The following is an 18,067-nucleotide window of genomic DNA, read 5'->3' on the forward strand; positions in this document are numbered from 1 at the left end:
GATGGTGTAGTCTTGTAGCCGACTTTGAATATTGACATGCTGACTTGTAACTGGAAGACACCAGACATGACACCTTACCTCGAACCACATATTGACATAGGGGAAAAACCATTACTTGATCAATAATGGTATGTTAAATGCCAAGAAAGGAAGTACATGTTCCAAGATTGCTAACTTTTGAACTTTCTCCAACTTATCACTTCTGATTAGCATGTATCAGCTTATAACATGATCTACACTTAGAAGACCATCGGGAGCAACAGCTGCCATAAAACTATTTCAATGCATGCAAGAAGCAACTGAACACAACCATCCACAAAACATCATCTAAAAAATAAATCTGTAAAAATCATCTTATTATAATTAATCGTCTCATGTAGATGTCAAGCCACATGTTCGTGTAATCTAGGCAAGCTGCCCTTCATCAAGCCCATAAGCACACAATACCCACACTGTACACGCATGTAGTAACTCTTTTTATCAGACAGAACAAAGAAACCCCTGTAAAACAGTCATACTCAGCTGTCATTTGAAATTTTTCAGCTTTGTCAGTGTTCACCAAAATGCACCATATACACCCCTGTCTAACACTACACATCAGATCATTTTCAAACATGGCACTTTGTTGATTTAGTTTCTTAATCTATTATCAGCCTCTATTGTTCGACATGCCTTTTATAGAGAGTTTTTGTGGTGTCAACATTGAGCAGATATTAACTTATGGCAGCAGGCGCCATTTGTTGTATCTAGTACATGTGCACCTGCTGTCCTTACAATCAGTTAAAATCCACCCCATTTTCTCAACATTTTTAGTCAACTACAGAATAAGCATGAAAGACATCAACCTGTAAAGAACAAAAGTATAAAAAACGGTATTGAACATTTCCTCAGGTCTTTTATGTTTTAATAATAAGAGAAAAAAAATTCAAGCATTTTAGTAATTGTTAACGACTTTATACTACAGTATATACTGTTATAACACAGTATACTGTATACATATTTGTACTGTTCTTTAATATGTATAATTTGAGCATGATATTCATCTGATTATTGTAGATTAGGCCAACTCTGGCTAAGGACTGGAACACACCAGTTTTGCCTCAGTAGAGGTATTGTACTATTTACTTGATTGGTGTTTTATGCCGTACTCAGGAAGTTTTCATTTATCCTATCCGACATCAGTATACTAATCGGCTTGTTTGAGCTGGCATTTAGCTAGCTAGTTAGCTAGTTAGTACCCTGAGGCGTACAACAGAGTAGTAGCCACCCAACACACACCCTTTTATAAAAAGTCATAATGAATCAAAGTCTGAAAACTGATCATTGTTCAGTAAGCCAGTCTGGTCATCCTGTGAAGTTGGTTTCCTGCCCTTCATAGTCTGCTTGTCCTGAGATCTTGACAACGGTGCTAATCCATTAGATTCAGACTTCCTTTTGTGACCATTTTCTTTAGGAATATATGTGACGTCACGCTCCACCTCACGGAAAGTTGGTCCAGACTCCAACAAGCCTGGAAAAATTCAAATTGCATATAATAAATAACTTGTGATGGAGGCCAGTTTTGTGGGTGAAGGACACCTGGGTGCCCAGAGTAAACCACAGACCTCTGGCACGTTGCTGGCAAACTTTCCCCAAAGTTACAGCCTGGTATGTCCAATTTTAGGTATAAAGCAGTACCTGCTTCTAACCACCAAGGTGCTGAGAGAAATGAAAGCAGGAGAATCTTGAAATCTCCCTAGGAAAGGGAACTTTTCAATCAAGAACTCCATACAACTTAACATGAAATTCAAGATCTCTATCCTCATAGAAGCAAAAGTCACTTCCCTCACTTCATCTTATCTTGCTTTGACTACTTATTAACACGGGTTTAACACTTATGTTAAGGTGAAAACTGGTGAACACCAGACTTGTACAGTACATTTAGAAAACAAAGAAACCTTAACTGTTACTTGTTTTTAGTTATTCCTTTACTTGATTGTTGTTTAACACACTCAAGAATTTTTCACTCATATCATGATTGTCAGTTTTTACCTTTGTTAAGTTCCTGACAAACTTTTCCACATGTGACGTACAGATATACACACCATATTGGTGAAAGACAAATGGTCTTCAATGAAATTTCGACTTTGCATCAATGGCTTATATTCAAGAAGTCTCCGAACACAGTGAGAGTTAAGGAATCTACAAACTCTGTCCAAGGCCATTGTTTGAACCCACACAATGACCCAAACTTACCTGCTACCTCCAACTCGTCTGGTGGCAAAAGTGTTTCCTTTTGAACAAAATTTAAGGCTGTTCGAGAAGGCCACAATAAATGTACCAACACAGCAAAAGCCAGAAAGTCCGCTGAGTAGGTTATACCTGGAATTAAAAAAAAAAAAATGAATCAACTTACATATGTAAAAAGTTAGCTTCTACATCTTTATGTCCTAATGTCATTAACATGTTTCATGAATAACAATTTACATGCAAATTGCAGACATCATGCAACTGTGTATACAGTGGTCCTTTAGTACAACTAAGCTGTACTCTTCATGGTACAAATCAGTGAATGTACATCTATAACGTGGGACAAACTGCCACTAACTAATGCATGTATGATTAGCATGGGATGGGGAACACCTTAATATATTTACTTATCAAATAATCATTTTTCACTTGTATGATGGTGTGGGGTTTTATGAGTGGATGAAACTAAGAGTGCCCATGGTAAACAATCGATCTTTGGCAATTACTGGCAGACTTGTACCCTACACTAGCTGAGGACAAGTGTTCTTCCAAGAACTGTGCATTCATGTATGTCATCATATGCAGCTTACTGCTTATTGTCATCAAGGTCTTGCCAGTAATAACTGCAAGAGAATCTAGAAATTCCCTGTCCAACGCGCCCAAGGCTTGGATTGAACCTGTACCTGGGGTGCTGGGTGTGGAACATGTAATTCATGTCTAATGCATACACATCTATAATGTCGGACATATTGCAATTATCTAATCCATGCCCATCTATAATGTGGAACATGTTGTAATTCATGTTTAATGCATGCACATCTAAAATGTGGAACATGTTGCAATCATCTATTCCATGCACATCTACAATGTGGAACATGTTGCAATTATCTATTCCATGCACATCTATAATGTGGAACATGTTGCAATTATCTAATCCATGCCCATCTATAATATGGAACATGTTGCAATTATCTATTCCATGCACATCTACAATGTGGAACATGTTGCAATTATCTACTCCATGCACATCTATAATGTGGAACACGTTGCAATTATCTAATCCCTTCACATCTATAATGTGGAACATGTTGCAATTATCTATTCCATGCCCATCCACAATAGGGGACATCTACAATGTGGGACATGTTGCAATTATCTATTCCATGCACATCTACAATGTGGGACATCTACAATGTGGAACATGTTGCAATTATCTATTCCATGTCCATCCACAATGTGGAACATAATGCAATTATCTATTCCATGCACATCTATAATGTGGAATGTGTTGCCATTGTCTTATTTATACAATTACACCTTGAAACCTGTTTATCTACATATTTTCTCAGCATACACAACCCTGCAGAATTCAATTTTATCCCTATAGTACAACAAAGTGCAGAATTACTTACTAAGAGTTGTTTTCCGTTTCCACAATGAAGAAACTTGAGTTGTAATGACGGCGAGAATTGGAAGGTAGATAAACCAAACCAAGAAACCTGCTCCAAAATGTTGGAAGAACTGAAGTCTTTCCAAACGACGTTCTTTTAAAGAGGTCTTTCTTAGTTCGTACAGGAACCAGAACATGATGGCCATCCTAAAGCCCAGGGTGATGTAGCCAGGCCAGGTCTCCCATTCTTCAATATTGGACACCACATCCAACTCTGTCTGCAAGAAAAAAAAAGAAACTACATGACCAGAAACCATATCACATGTATTAGGGTATATATGCATGCCTTATTAGTACAAGAAGACATTAAAGATAAACTGAAGAAGAACTGAATTTGAATATCACCAGAAATTACAAATGAAAGTATAATATTTCTCGAAAAACATGATTGAATATATAAGGTTTAGCCCTTCACGTTTCGTCATATTGTCAAAACACACCAATAGCGTGCCAGGTGTTGTGCATGCCATGCATGTCAATGTGGTAGGGATGCATTTATAACTTTGCATTCAAATTTGTAAGTCAGTTTCTACACATGTATGTATGACTGATTAAACTGTATGACAAAAACTTGCCTGTATATCTTTCATCAGATGTGTCAGTGTGATTCATTACATGTTTATCTAGTTTAATACTAACAGCTATGACTTACTTACACGGACACAGAATATCACCTACATTTTTTCAAATACCTGTAGCATATACATGTAGTTCTTTATGACAGGACAATTGTCACGGCACATTATTTTATAGTAATACACATGTTGGATTGTATATCAGTTTGTATCAGAATTGTCTGTAGGCTAGAGGCCTAATCAGGCTATGTGTAATAGCTGATTGCCATTGGTGTACTGGCATCACATCTGCTCCATTCTTTTTCCAACAACATGTATTAACCTATTACTGTCCAAGTGATGTATACACGTAGGAAAGGGCTATTGATACCAGTAATGAATATTGCTGCCTTTCTTGCAAGGGGCATGTCGCAACAGGTGTTGGCAGTTCAGATGTCCCAAGCAAGGAATCTGACTAACTTCCTTGTTTACTTTATATATTATATACTCTGATGTACACGTAAATACAAGGAACATACAGCAATTCTTCGAATTTTCGTGTGTTTACAAGGTGTTTATTAAAGCCTATTTTGAGGACAGTATTCTGCTTAGACTGATAAAATCATACTTTTTGTGAAACCCTGACGTTGGCCAACCCATTGAAGTTTTGTCTCCAAAATCAAATTTAAAAATTACACTGAAAGCTGTTCTTTTATATGCGAAAAGGTTGAGGAATTAGGGTTGTACCACAACTGTATCACTGGTCAAGTTTACATTGCCTCAGGTCTAGGGTCTAGCCTTTGACCAGTCTGACTGGTTCAACTGAACGCTTTGCCATCTGGGACGGACAGTTAAGTGCAAGGTCTTAATCAAGACAGATTCGTCTAAAATCAAATGTAGAAGTCTCTCAAAAAAGAAAAAGTTTTGCAAATGTTTTACTATAATGTGTTGACAGTGCATTTTTGATGAAATACGGCAAGGCTATGAAATAATTATATCATAACTTTAGCATTTGACAGGCAGCCCACCGTTGCAAAAATGCCTAGAATATTTCTAAATGCTTGATTTTCACTGAGGAGACCATTCCCCAAGGCCAAACCTGGAGTGACCAACATGGTCAAAAAGATATTCCTGCCCCTACCCTGGTATGTACTTGAGGGGCGAATACCTCCTCTCCCTTTCTAGACCTGATGCCTATGATATACATCTCTCAGACATAGTTTCCTTTGCTTTTCAGTGTGAAGCATGAAGAACGTGTACAGGAGAGGATAGAGCTGCATAGCTGCACAACTTGGTTACATATTAAAGCAGGCTGGTATACATGGAGATGTCAATTAGAGAATGAATTTTAAGTAATAGTACTATCTTTATCATGGATTATACTTTCTGAACATAGCACAGATACTAGCGGTGAAAACTGGCCACTGCGGGGTTTGAACCAGCAACCTCAGAAGCTGGCACCAAGTCACTAGCAATACATGTCTACTGTCTAGACCATTCAACTAACAGGCCTGCCACAAAAATAAGAGGTAGTTGAGTGCTAGAGTTTATGGAGAATATATACATATTACCTCTCTGATGATCAAAGATAACACAGCTCCCAAAGGGGAATATATCAAGGCTGGTATAGATGCCATTTAGAGAGAAGATTTTAAGTATTAAACGGTATTATCATTATTATGGATTACACTTCCTGGATACAGCACTGATTCTAGTGCTAAAAACTGCTGTCCATTTGGTGCCCAACTCTGAGGTCTCTGGTTCAAAACGCACAATGGTCTCTCAGCTATATTCAGAAAGTGTAATCCCTAATAAAGCTAATAATGTTATATTAAAAAGCAGGATTTCTACTGCCACCCTGAAATCATTGTGACATAAAAGTTTAGTTTCAATTATAAGGTGATAATCAAATATATGTGACCTTACCAGATTCCAGATAAACAAGGCTCCATTCAGCACAGTGTATGATGACCATATGATGAACAGCGGAGCTTTTCCTGCGAGATCTCGTGTTGTTATAGCCCACCCTTTCGCAATCACCAGTAAAAGCAAGACAAACAGACACTCCGCAAAACTATCGATAGCATCTCCACAGATGTGCAATAAAAAGACCCCTTTTCCGTCAAAGGCAAATTTCAGTGTGTGTACGAAGTTGAAGAGAATTCCTGCAGTCTCCAGAATGATGCAGCCCGTGAACAGTTGAGTCAATCTGTGACGCTGTTTACGGTAGGCATACAGCCATAAAGGAATCAGTATAGAGCAAAGAAACAGGAAAGTTACGTGGATCTCAAACACATCATGCTGTTCAAATGAAAACTGATGTTCGAATGGGTTAACATGTTTAGTGAACGGGTGTCCATTGACGAGCCATATATCATAGTGAATGCTGAGGGACTGTTGTTGGTGCTGCCAGTGGCATGTGCTAACATCTGTGGAGTTGAGATGACAGGACACAAAACTCAGGTACCAGAATCTGAAAGTCCAAAAATATACAAAAATTATTTATTATTTTCAAAGAATAAATGTATATTTACTTTTGAAGAATGTACATGATGGAGACCTGAAAGATTTATTATTCCTCTAGATCAGGCTGAGCAGCCATGAATATGGTGTATCAAAAGATTTCTCAACCTACTAGTCAGTGTACTCGAAGTAACCAAAGATATCTACATATTTGATACTAATAATTAACTTGTTTTATGATTGTTAAAGCCATAGTAGGTCCCCTAAATTTGTTCATTAACTGAGGACTGTCACTATGGTGGTCCATAGTCATCTGTGAGTAAACAAATTTAAGAGCCATACTGCATTTCACCTAAAACCCCTTTTTTTTTTTTTTTTCGTGGCACATTTTTCTTGATTCTGATTGATTCAGATTGCCATAAGAGTGTTCTGAAGTTTGATTAATTTCTACTCAGAACAGCGGGTTGGCATCAAAAGTATCATTTTAACGCATTTGTGTGCTTGTGAAAGTGCATTTTTACACACCAAACATTAGATGAAATAGAGTACCGGTTGTTTAAATCTGTACACAGTAACACCAAATTATCTCACCTTGGTTTCTTAAGATCCTGGACGGTATATGTGAACTGATACCCTGGAATGACGTTTTTGGGGTCGTCTTCGTCAGAACATAGATGTCCCCTGGCACACGGAACTTTGCGGAGAAAATCTTCAGGGCCACGAGGAAAACAGCGGCTGTCAAAGGCAACCGTGTCAATCTTCCCAAACATTTGACGGCAAGCTTTTTCTCGGGAAGGCGTGGTCCGATTGCCGTAATAATCAATGAAAAATTCGCTGTCTACAAGAACCAATGTCAATCGGGAGTCTGACGCATTTGTTGAAGAAATATTCCCATAAATATACCCGTTTGTATTCTTTGTGTCATGAGCGATGGATTGCTGGAAACCGAATTTGGCAAGGAAGAGAAAGAAATCGTCGCCATTATGCCACGTTCCTTCTAAATGTAAGGAATCGACCACGTCTGTTAAAGTCAGGGCCAATAAGCACATGTAAATGGAAGCCTTGACAAACATGGCTACCTTAAAACTGTACTAATATCGACTAAAATTCTATTGAGTCACCTGTTCGGCTGCTTCGTACACAATTTCACCGCCATATTGGCTATTTTGTTGATGTCACGTGATATGCTTATCTATGAGGTTGTCTCCCCTTAACAAGGCGCATCTCTGGAGCTTTAGTCGCCCAAAGCTGAGCTGGACGTTCCCTTCCGAAACGCCATGCTTAGGGTTTAACTTCAGATTGGAGAAACACTCCATGTTGGCAAATAACCAGACCCAGTAATTCAACTGTACAAGGCACGACTTATGCACAATACCCATTTGAAAAGAAATATGCCCGGAGAACTGGTCTCCATGGTATTTACGCCCAACTCTATAGATGCCGTTCAAAGCATGATGATAGGTATATACAAACCATTTGAAATTCTATGTAATAAGTCTTTATTAGGCGTAATATTTCTGTCAGTGTTGTAATCATCTTATCGAATCACCACTGGAAGATTGGAGTGAGGCTACATCACTAAAGACTCAGGGTTGCATAACAAGGGTATATAAAGCAAGATATACAACACAATAGCTAATACAGGTAATAAATATGATGGATATGTAAATTTTGTGGATGCAGTTTGAGTCATTCTGATGTTATACCCTGAATACAAATAATTGACCAATGAGACAATGGTGGTTTTGTAGAGGACATAACCTCAAGTGGAACTGAAAAAAAAAAAAAAACGTCCATGTCTTATCACCTGATGAAAGATGGCTGCATGTGGAGACAGCAATCATCAAATGGGATGATATGAGCTAATCCTGTTTTAATGCATGTGCACTTTCATGTACCGAGGCAGTCATTCGTGGCTCATTGCGAGCCATTGGCTCTGAACTGGAACCATTACCCTAAAATACCTTTTGCGCAAACTGGTCTGTCTACATAAAGAGAAATTAATGCACTTGGGTGAGATGGAGCATATCCTACCTGCTGCTCCCTTTCAACCCCACTGTTTTTAAAAGCTTACTGATTAATTGAAAGCACAGACAAAATTAATTCAAAATAACATGTATAAAATTGCACGCGAGGGAATCATGCAATCACGCACATCTCACATGCAGTGACGACAGTGTCGTAGTTTGCAAATTTTCGCAGGTAATCTGTGAAATTCGGACGCTTGTAAACATACATAGGTATGGCTTAAATACGCAGTTAGGAGATTAAAAAAACAGGCAGCGATTTTAATATCAATTCATTATCCGCCATTGGTCTAGCCACATCCGATGCCTCAAGAATATGGCATACCTGATGTCAGAAGAAATCAGATACACCTGATGTCACAGGAATCACATACATTTGATGTGGCAGGAATCACATACACCTGATGTCAGAGGAATCAGGCATACCTGATGTCAGAGGAATCAGATAATCTGATGTCACGGGAATCAGGTAATCTGATGTCAGAGGAATCAGGCACACCTGATGTCAGAGGAATGAGGTACACCGGATGTCAGAAGAATCAGGTACACCAGATGTCAGAGGAATCAGGTAACCTGATGTCACACGAATCAGATACACCAGAGAGTACAGCGAGAATGGGGGAATGTACTAATTCCGTGTCCAAGGCTGTAAACCCGTACATCGTTTGTCCTTGGAAAAATCTAATTCTAGTATGTCTTTTGACAATAGAAGCGTGGGCCGATCTTATCAGGGTGAATCTTACATTAGTCAGTTAACTGCACCTGTGCCCGCCTGCACGTGTGCCTCAATAGTTACAGCAATCTCATTTTAGACGATATCAACGTTACAAGTCACGTGTCCTTTTATTCCTCCTCATTATGTGTCGTGGGGATTTTAAACTGGCGAAGGAACTGAAGACAATGACAACATCGAACTAAAACAGCTAGACAGGGGGATGATTGATTTTTGCCATTTTCATGTTAAGCCATTGCAAAATCACTGGTGTCACAAGATATCAGAATCAGAGGAAAACCCCAAGATAAGAAAATACAAAAACTTGCACGAAAATGTTAAAATCAGAAAAAAAAAATGAAAATTAAAGTAAAAAGAAAGTAAAAACTTCGCCAAGTACCTGACTAATTTAACTACTCGAGCCAATAAAGCTCAGCTAATATGTATGTATGTATGTATACTTGTACGTCGTGTTTAACAATTTTTCAGTCATGCGACGACGAAGAGATGTGGGTACATGTATTGTGTCTTCTCGTGGCAGGGCGAGTCCATGCCGCCAAAGTGAAGCCACCACTGAAGTATCATGTCGCAGACACCAGACATGACACCCCACCAAGTCACATTATATTAACACTGGGCCAACCAGTTCTGTTTCCTTGCTCTAAGCTCTCAGTGCTCAGCGCCAAGCTAGGCAGCAGCTAATAACATTTTTAAAGGTTTTGTATGACCGAACCGGGTTTGATCCCAGGTCTCCCGACTTCGAGGCGAGCTAATCTACTGAACGAATAAATAAACCTAATACATGGGTAAGGGCCACCTCGAGAAGTAAGTCAGCACAACTGCTGAATCTGTCCCGCGGATATCCATATTCAGGTGATCTGACACTGCTTCCACGGTACAAGCCATGTCAAACATAAATTCCTGGGGTTCTTTCTATCGCTTTTCAAGGCTATTTTGGAAATTTTATGAGGATGCCTTCACGTACCACGGAAGGTATAATCAGGTGTAATTTTGTAAATTCTACAGGCTATTTGGCCACCTTTAATTCAGGAAATATACTCATTTGTGCTTATACACTTTACAGAAAAATGTAGGCCTCATAATATGTGTTTTACAAACAGTATATAGGCGGCTTCTACTTTTACTTAAGTCATGAATGATGTACCCGGTATGATGTTTGTCTGTGCTGAACATTCGGAGGAAGTTAAAAATTAGATCAAATCCAGCTTACTCTGTAAACACGCTATATAACGATATACCTTTAACACTCAAACACCTCAACAATCTTCCGCAAAGGTCATGATTAAGAATGTAAAGTATCTGTTTGAAAACTACAAGCGTTCATGACTGGTCTGCATGATTAAGCGCATGACTGCATCCCAACTGCCTTGACGGACTGGGTTAAGTGCTTTGTGCCATTTTCTGTTGTTGTTGTTGTTTGTTTTTTGTCTTGTTTTTTTTTTCTTTTTTAGGCTCCTTTTCATTGAAGCCTTTTCGAAATTACCAATATAAGAAAATGAGAATTAGGGGAATACTCCAACAGACGAAAATGATGATATGCGAAAATAAGAAAATGCGAAAACAGGCATGAAATCGTCAAACTAAGAAAACCTGAAAATTAGCAATTAAGAAAGCAAAAAATCACTAAATCAATCAATAAACAAAAAATCTAAGAATAGAAGAGTAAGAAGCAAGAAAATGAGATGTGCACACAAGGGCGTGAAGCTCTTTTTCTGACACTTGTAGGGCCTCACGCAGAATTATATAATTGTTGGGCGAAAACGAGAGCAAGATAAGAGAGCAAAAACTTAAGTGCCCAGTGATGTCATCTACGAATTCCCACATACATGAGTTCGTGGATAAAGAATAAAATTTCTTTTCTTTTTTCCTTATCTACTCGTTTGAATTCTGGCATTCTCGCGTACCCCCCCCCCCCCCCCCCCCCCCACCCAAAAACACACGATAGGGGAGGCGGGGAAGGAGTCAGGTCCACCTTTCATCATTACATGAAAACTGATCCACGCATAGAATTTCGATAGTGTATTTTCTTTAACGTCACCCCTATAATACAATTTTCCAATAACATAGAAATACCTTTGAAACTAAAGAATAAAGATGCCATTTTACACATATTATAGCTGTTCACCAGGAGACGGGTGAGCTTCATTTCTTTCTGGAGTATCAAATCTGTGAAGTAGTGAATAAAAATAATGAATTTAAGGTTTGAAATCAATGTATACTACTTTTATTGTCTATTTTCCTTCGGATTCCACCGTTATCTCTTTTTTAATCGCTTGGTGCCTGTCGCCCCGACTGTTCCCAATGAACTGAGCAATGAGCATGGTGAGACACAAAACGCCGGCAGCAGAAAACGTGAAATACAACAAGGAACGTGGTCCTAGGTTGCTGATGAGATAGCCAGACATCCAGTTCGAGATAAACGCGCCGATACCGCTACCTATGTCAAAGATGGCAACGACCACACCATATAGTGGAACATATCGGTCTACCCAGGCCATGCCTGAGGGATAGACGGGACCGAAAAAGAAAGCAAGGGAACAGGAGAATACCCAGAGTATAAGACGTTTGTCGTAACCATAGAAAGTAATAATTGCTGAGCAGGCAGCCGTCAGATAGACCTCAGAGAACAGTACGTATCTGACGGGAATCTTATGTGCCAGCAATCCCATGATGGCTCGGCCACCGGCATAACAGGCGAAGAATCCTGTATTCAGATAAGCTGCTTCACCTTTGCTGAATCCGATGCCACTCTCCATGGCGTAAGTGAATAGAAAGGAGCCCAGAGCCCTGTCCATAACCACTGTCATCATGTTAAACAGGAAAAACAGAGCTAAAATTGACACAGCACTCTTTGGGCGATCTTTCAGGAAAGGAGCTTCACGCAGATTTGAATAGGACGTGCAACCATACAACGAAGTCATTCTGCGGAACGGTTTGTAAAGAAAAAATCCAACATTGGCCATTCCAGTAAGGAGAACAAACCCAGATACGATGGCGTAGGGTATTTCGATTAAAGATTCTTTGAAGATTATGTCTTCTTCCGTGAAGGTTTCGTTGTTGGTTGATGAAGTCTGATTGAAACCGTGGCGATGAGACAGAAATGGTGTAGCAATCAGTGGAGAAACCAAGGCCCCGAGTCCGTACCCAAAGTGGAGCAAGTGTACAGGCATCGCCGCCTTTTCCTTCCACATGAGAACGCACATGGAATTTCCCACTGAAAAACCATTGAAAAAATAGAACAGTACAAAATTCAAACAAAGCAATGTCTCGCTCATAGACTTAACTTTTTCCGGTTAGACATATTCGATCTTGGCCAATAACAAAAAGAGTTACTTCTTGTCACCCTCGTTTCATTAAACATGGGTGGAAAGATTAATACATAGTATATTGCGCTATATACTGGTACGCAGTTTTCGAGTTACGTCACTACGACAACGGAGTGACGTCTCAGTTCAAAATAACGACGTAGCTTTACGGTTTCGTATAGGGTTACTTGACTCGTATGTTTTAACACGGTAGTATTCGTGTTTATATCAAACTACCGGCAGAATATCAATGTTGTTCCACCCTACTACATATTTCAGAAGATCAACCCAATACTGTTTAATAACCTTCTATATTCTATATGTGGTCGTGGGTTTCTCCTGGGTTCTGCAAGGTTTTCCCCCAACATAATGCTGGCCGTCGTCGTATAAATGAAATATTCTTGAGCACGGATTAAACACCAATAACAGACAATAAAATAATTAAATACATATATTTTATATTCTATTAAACATGATAGATAGACCCAAGGTACCATGCTGCAAACCGACGACGTCACGCCACAAGGGGACGTCGCTCGCTTGTCTTAACATAGCTCGAAACTCTTGTAAAAAAATGACTGACTGATTATGTCCATGCCCGTGATAAATATGTCGGAGTTCCAGACAGGTCCAGCAACAGAAAGCTCATATGTTAGGCTGCTTTTTGGAAAGAAGCTCATTGGCTGATCAAACTGCAAGACAGTTATCACACACAGGCGCTCAAACCATAACTAATGCCGAGTAAACCCGACATATACATGGGTGTAGAGACTGTTCCTCATATACTACATTATACTCGGCTAACTGAAATAGGGATAAAAATGTGTTTTCGTGGGCTGCTATGTTAATATTGCTTTACTCTAAACAAATATATCGGTTAAATTTAACAAAACGTCTGTTGTCTCAGTGGTGCTAGAATGTGTTATGTTATTGCAGCAGACTTGTCTGTTATATGTACATATATAGCCAACGTATTCTATCCATTCATCATAAAGGCTGAATAAGACCAATCCAGTATTTTGTTAAATATATATGACAGTATTATTTTATAATAAGAGACTACATTCAACCATCACAACAAACTTTCTGTATTATTTTTTGAGTGTAATTCTTTGTCAAAATATTCTCAAATATTCTTTGTCGAAATTTCCACTGGCGAGACACAAACTGCGCCCAGAATACATTTACTTCCATACTCGATTGCCTGAAATGTTACCTCGTCAAAGTTGAAAAAGTTATGCCAGCACTTGCTTGCCAGATGGACAAAATGTGCTTTTTATGAACTGATATGTTAATATTGCTATTAATGCTTTGTTAATTTATTTCTCAGAACTGAATATAAACTGCGTGGTGGCAGCTTTATTAAATTCTCAAAAGCCCAACCCTTTACCGGCGTCTGGCTACATTGTAGCTTACCAATGCTGTCAATAATATTTCGCTTACACAATCAGAATCGAGAGGTAAATGTGTGTGAGCGTTGTTTGTACCTCGCCAGTGAAACTACCGACTGGACCACCTTGCGATGCCCTATCTTATCAATAAAGCATGCAAAATAGCCGGAAAATGTAGTTAAGTGCCATGTAGTTACTGCTAACAGAAAAACATTAGTATTACTATTGAAGCAGGAGATCGATAAGGTGGGCGGATTAGACGAAGTGGAAACCCTCGCTTTCCCACCTATCTATTTTGTGACGTACATATGATGCGGAGACTCAATATCCATGTATATGACGTTTCTGACGTACATGTATTATATGCCGTTCATTTTAAGCCATGGTACGAAATAAACCTCGAGTTTGTTGTCTTGCTTTCTGGTTTGTCCTGTTTACATTTCTATTACACGGTGCTAGATAAACCATGATTTATTTCTTTGGCTCCGTCTACAGATGTAAATTAACTCACCAGTTTAAACACTGTCTGATTTTCATTCACTTGAAATGTATTAATTTGCAAATATGTATTATAGTCACTCTAATTATAGAGCGGGCACTCTGCATGACCAGTTCGAATAATGCAGCTCCTGGACAGCCTGCATATGTACGCCAGCGATCAGCTTTATGCCTGAAGAAAAACGCGGCGCACAACTTCACTGGGTAGCTGACAAACTGATTTAAAACCGCAGCCCATGCAACAAGAGCTGGATTCGAACTCACGGCTTTACTGGTCAAAGGCCTGATATTTGTGATGCAACGATTTAACTATAATTGAGCCAGCGATGCACCGGGAATCTAATAAAGAAATAAATAAACATTATAAATGGTAAAGTTAAGAAATAAACATTAATGTCGGCCATTAGTATCCGTATGAAGTGCATTGTCTCAGTTGTGAGAATGTCCAAACCTTTAACTTACCTGCATTAATTCCACTGTGGAAAACTCCCTCCACAAAGAACAGGGAAGCCAGAACGCTAACGGTGCTTACCCACGGTTTAGTTATGACAGAGATAGACACCACGGTAAGGGCCACTCCAAGAAGCAAGTCAGCATAACTGCTGAATCTGTCCCGTAGATATCCATATGCGGGTGATCCAATCAGTTTTCCCATGCTTCGGAAGGCAATAGCAAAGCCAACGCTGTCATAGTCTGTGTGTAGGCGTTCGCCAAGGTCCGGAACTGTGGGTCCTGTTATTCCACCGTACAAGCCCTGTTAAACACATATTTCTGTGATTTCAAGAGAATGTCTTCACGTATCAAAGCAGACCAGTTTCTCTAATTTTTCTTAATTTGATTGTCAGGAAACATGCTGTCTTGTATGTAATTATACAGTATATACCTTACACACAAAAGCAATAGCATGTGTTAAGCTTCTAAGCAATAAGTTTCTTCTTCTAACATTTGTTTTTTTTTTTTTAACTCAAACTGTGTTTTTACAGCTCTGATAATAGTTTAAACTGGAATCTGACTTGCGACACAGTAATAAATTTGATTTTTACGACGTCTCTCTTACGTACCATGCAAACCCAGGTGACGAACAAGCTTGAAGTTTTCGCCAGCTTAAACCTGGCAGCTCTCCGGGTGCCCTCGGCATTTTCATCCTCTCCATCCGGGCCAGATTCTTCAGTTACCTGAGGAACGGTGACCTTTCCAGAGTCCATAACCGAAATACTTTCAGTTACTAGTATTGTCATTCTATGACTTATGGGTGGTTTTACTTTCAACAGTCTGATTTTCTGGTTTTGAAAGTGATTTTCAAAACGAATTATCCCATTCAACAACCAGACGGTATTATATATGATGTTTGTCTGTAAGCCCAACTTTTAAAGGTAGTTTAAGTGAAACTCAAGTTCATCTGACGTATAAGCCACGCCCGAGCAAATTCAATTTGTTCTGCAAATACATTAAACAGCGATATATATTTAACATTAAAACGCTTGAAGAATTTTTCTTAAAATTCATCATTAAGAATGTAAAGTAGCTAAATATAGTAGTAGTAAATATATTTAACACTGAAAAGCTTGAAGAATCTTTCGTAAAGTTTTAGCTGGTCTGCATGCTTGGATGCACATGCTTGAATGCACGACCTCATCCCACTGCACTAACGGATCGGTTTAAGCTACTTTGTGTGTTTTTTTTTTAAATTTCTTTCAGTTAGAGAAAACATAAAAATAATAAAAGTTCAGATGAAAGAGTGCCAAAGTTAGTTGAAAATGTGAATTTCAATGTTTTTTCCGATTTTGCATAGACAAAAAGACATTTGAGAATAATTTTTGTATAGTGGGAATTTGAGACCACTTCGTAGTATATATTGTCTGTGTGCAACACTGTTATAAATGAGAATGGAACAAATGGAATTTGGTCTCTTTTTCACCTCACAAATGTGTTCAACCTGGATTTTGATGATGTTTTTGATGTATTTTAATATGGTCACAAAAAGTATTATAATTCAGATTAAATACATGTGTTTGGATGTTAAAAACAAATTTACACCCGAATAAATTCATGCATCGCATCCCTATTTGGAACATTATTTCATGCAAAGACGATATTCTACAAGATGTGATCCCAAATATCCACCGTACAAAACTATAACAAATACTCCTTTCTCTTTAAAAAAGAAATCGAAAGAAGTATTAAACACGCACATACGTTTTCATGCTCTTCTATCTGATTTTGGCCTCATTTTCATGTTCTCTTCTCCTTTAAGTCATTTCGAAATTACCAGAATAAGAAAATGAAAATTAGAGGAAATGTCAAATCCGAAAATGTGAAAAGATGAAAACGAGAAAGTCAAGAATTAGGAAAGCAAAAAAAAAAAAAATCAATAAATAAATAAAATAAACAAGAAATCTACTAATAGGAGAATAAGAAGTAAGGAGTAAGAAAATAAAAAATGCTAAAGAAATGACGTGACGCTGTTTTGTTTTAACTTTAGTGTCTAGCGATGTCATGCATGAGTGGATCAAGTGTATTTTTTCTTGTTTTTCCCCCTTCTTTACGCGCTCATATTCTCGCATTCTAACCCTGTGCATTGGTGGGTGGAGTGGTGAAAGAGTCACATCCACCTTACATCATTACATGACAACTTATCCGTCCATTAACTGTGAAATACCTTTGAAACTAAACAATGTACATGCCATTTCACACCTATTATAACCGTTTACTCCAGGAGACCGATGAGCCTCGCTTCTTTCTGCGGTGTCAACTGTGAAATCATGATAGATATTTGAATTGTAAAAATAAAATACACATGTTATGGATTGAAGGTTTCAAATGAACACCACCCCTAAATGTTCTGCGTGTGGAGGGAGACAATAGGGTTTTAAACATCTATTGCCTATTTCTTCTTGGGTTCCACGGTTATTGTTTATCAGTTTTATGCCTGTTGTACTGACTGTTCCCAATGATCTGAGCAATGACTATGCTGAGGTACAAAATACCAGAAGCAGAAAACGTGAAAAAGAACAAGAAACGTGGTCCTAAGTTGCTAGTGAGATAACCAGACATCCATTTCGAGATAAACGCGCCGACACCGCTACCTATATCATAGATGGTGGTAACCAAACCAGGAAGCTTATAAGCCAGCAATCCCATGATGGCTCGGCCACCGGCATAACAGGCGAAGAATCCTGTATTCAGATAAGCTGCTTCACCTTTGCTGAATCCGATGCCACTCTCCATGGCGTAAGTGAATAGAAAGGAGCCCAGAGCCCGGTCCATAACCACTGTCATCATGTTAAACAGGAAAAACAGAGCTAAAATTGACACAGCACTCTTTGGGCGATCTTTAAGGAAAGGAGCTTCACGCACATTTGAATAGGACGTGCAACCATACAACGAAGTCATTCTGCGGAACGGTTTGTAAAGGAA

The 18,067-nt window shown here is 38.8% G+C and overlaps 2 protein-coding genes across 2 annotated transcripts; both read right to left on the reverse strand.

Moving 5' to 3' along the window:
- LOC135466690 (integral membrane protein GPR180-like) lies at positions 1–7,840 on the reverse strand. Its single transcript, XM_064744331.1, has 5 exons — positions 7,288–7,840; positions 6,160–6,706; positions 3,642–3,897; positions 2,236–2,361; positions 1–1,510 (listed from the first exon to the last, which is right to left on the reverse strand). The coding sequence occupies exons 1-5, from the start codon at positions 7,767–7,769 to the stop codon at positions 1,293–1,295; spliced, it is 1,629 nt and encodes a 542-aa protein (XP_064600401.1). The 5' UTR covers positions 7,770–7,840; the 3' UTR covers positions 1–1,292.
- Positions 7,841–11,687: 3,847 nt separating this feature from the next.
- Positions 11,688–15,855, reverse strand: LOC135467159 (sodium-dependent glucose transporter 1C-like). The gene is made up of 3 exons (XM_064744924.1): positions 15,712–15,855; positions 15,113–15,404; positions 11,688–12,670 (listed from the first exon to the last, which is right to left on the reverse strand). The coding sequence occupies exons 1-3, from the start codon at positions 15,853–15,855 to the stop codon at positions 11,688–11,690; spliced, it is 1,419 nt and encodes a 472-aa protein (XP_064600994.1).
- Between the last annotated feature and the right edge of the window lie 2,212 nt (positions 15,856–18,067).

Source organism: Liolophura sinensis, chromosome 6 (genome assembly GCF_032854445.1).
Source record: "Liolophura sinensis isolate JHLJ2023 chromosome 6, CUHK_Ljap_v2, whole genome shotgun sequence".
Lineage (NCBI taxonomy): Eukaryota > Metazoa > Mollusca > Polyplacophora > Chitonida > Chitonidae > Liolophura > Liolophura sinensis.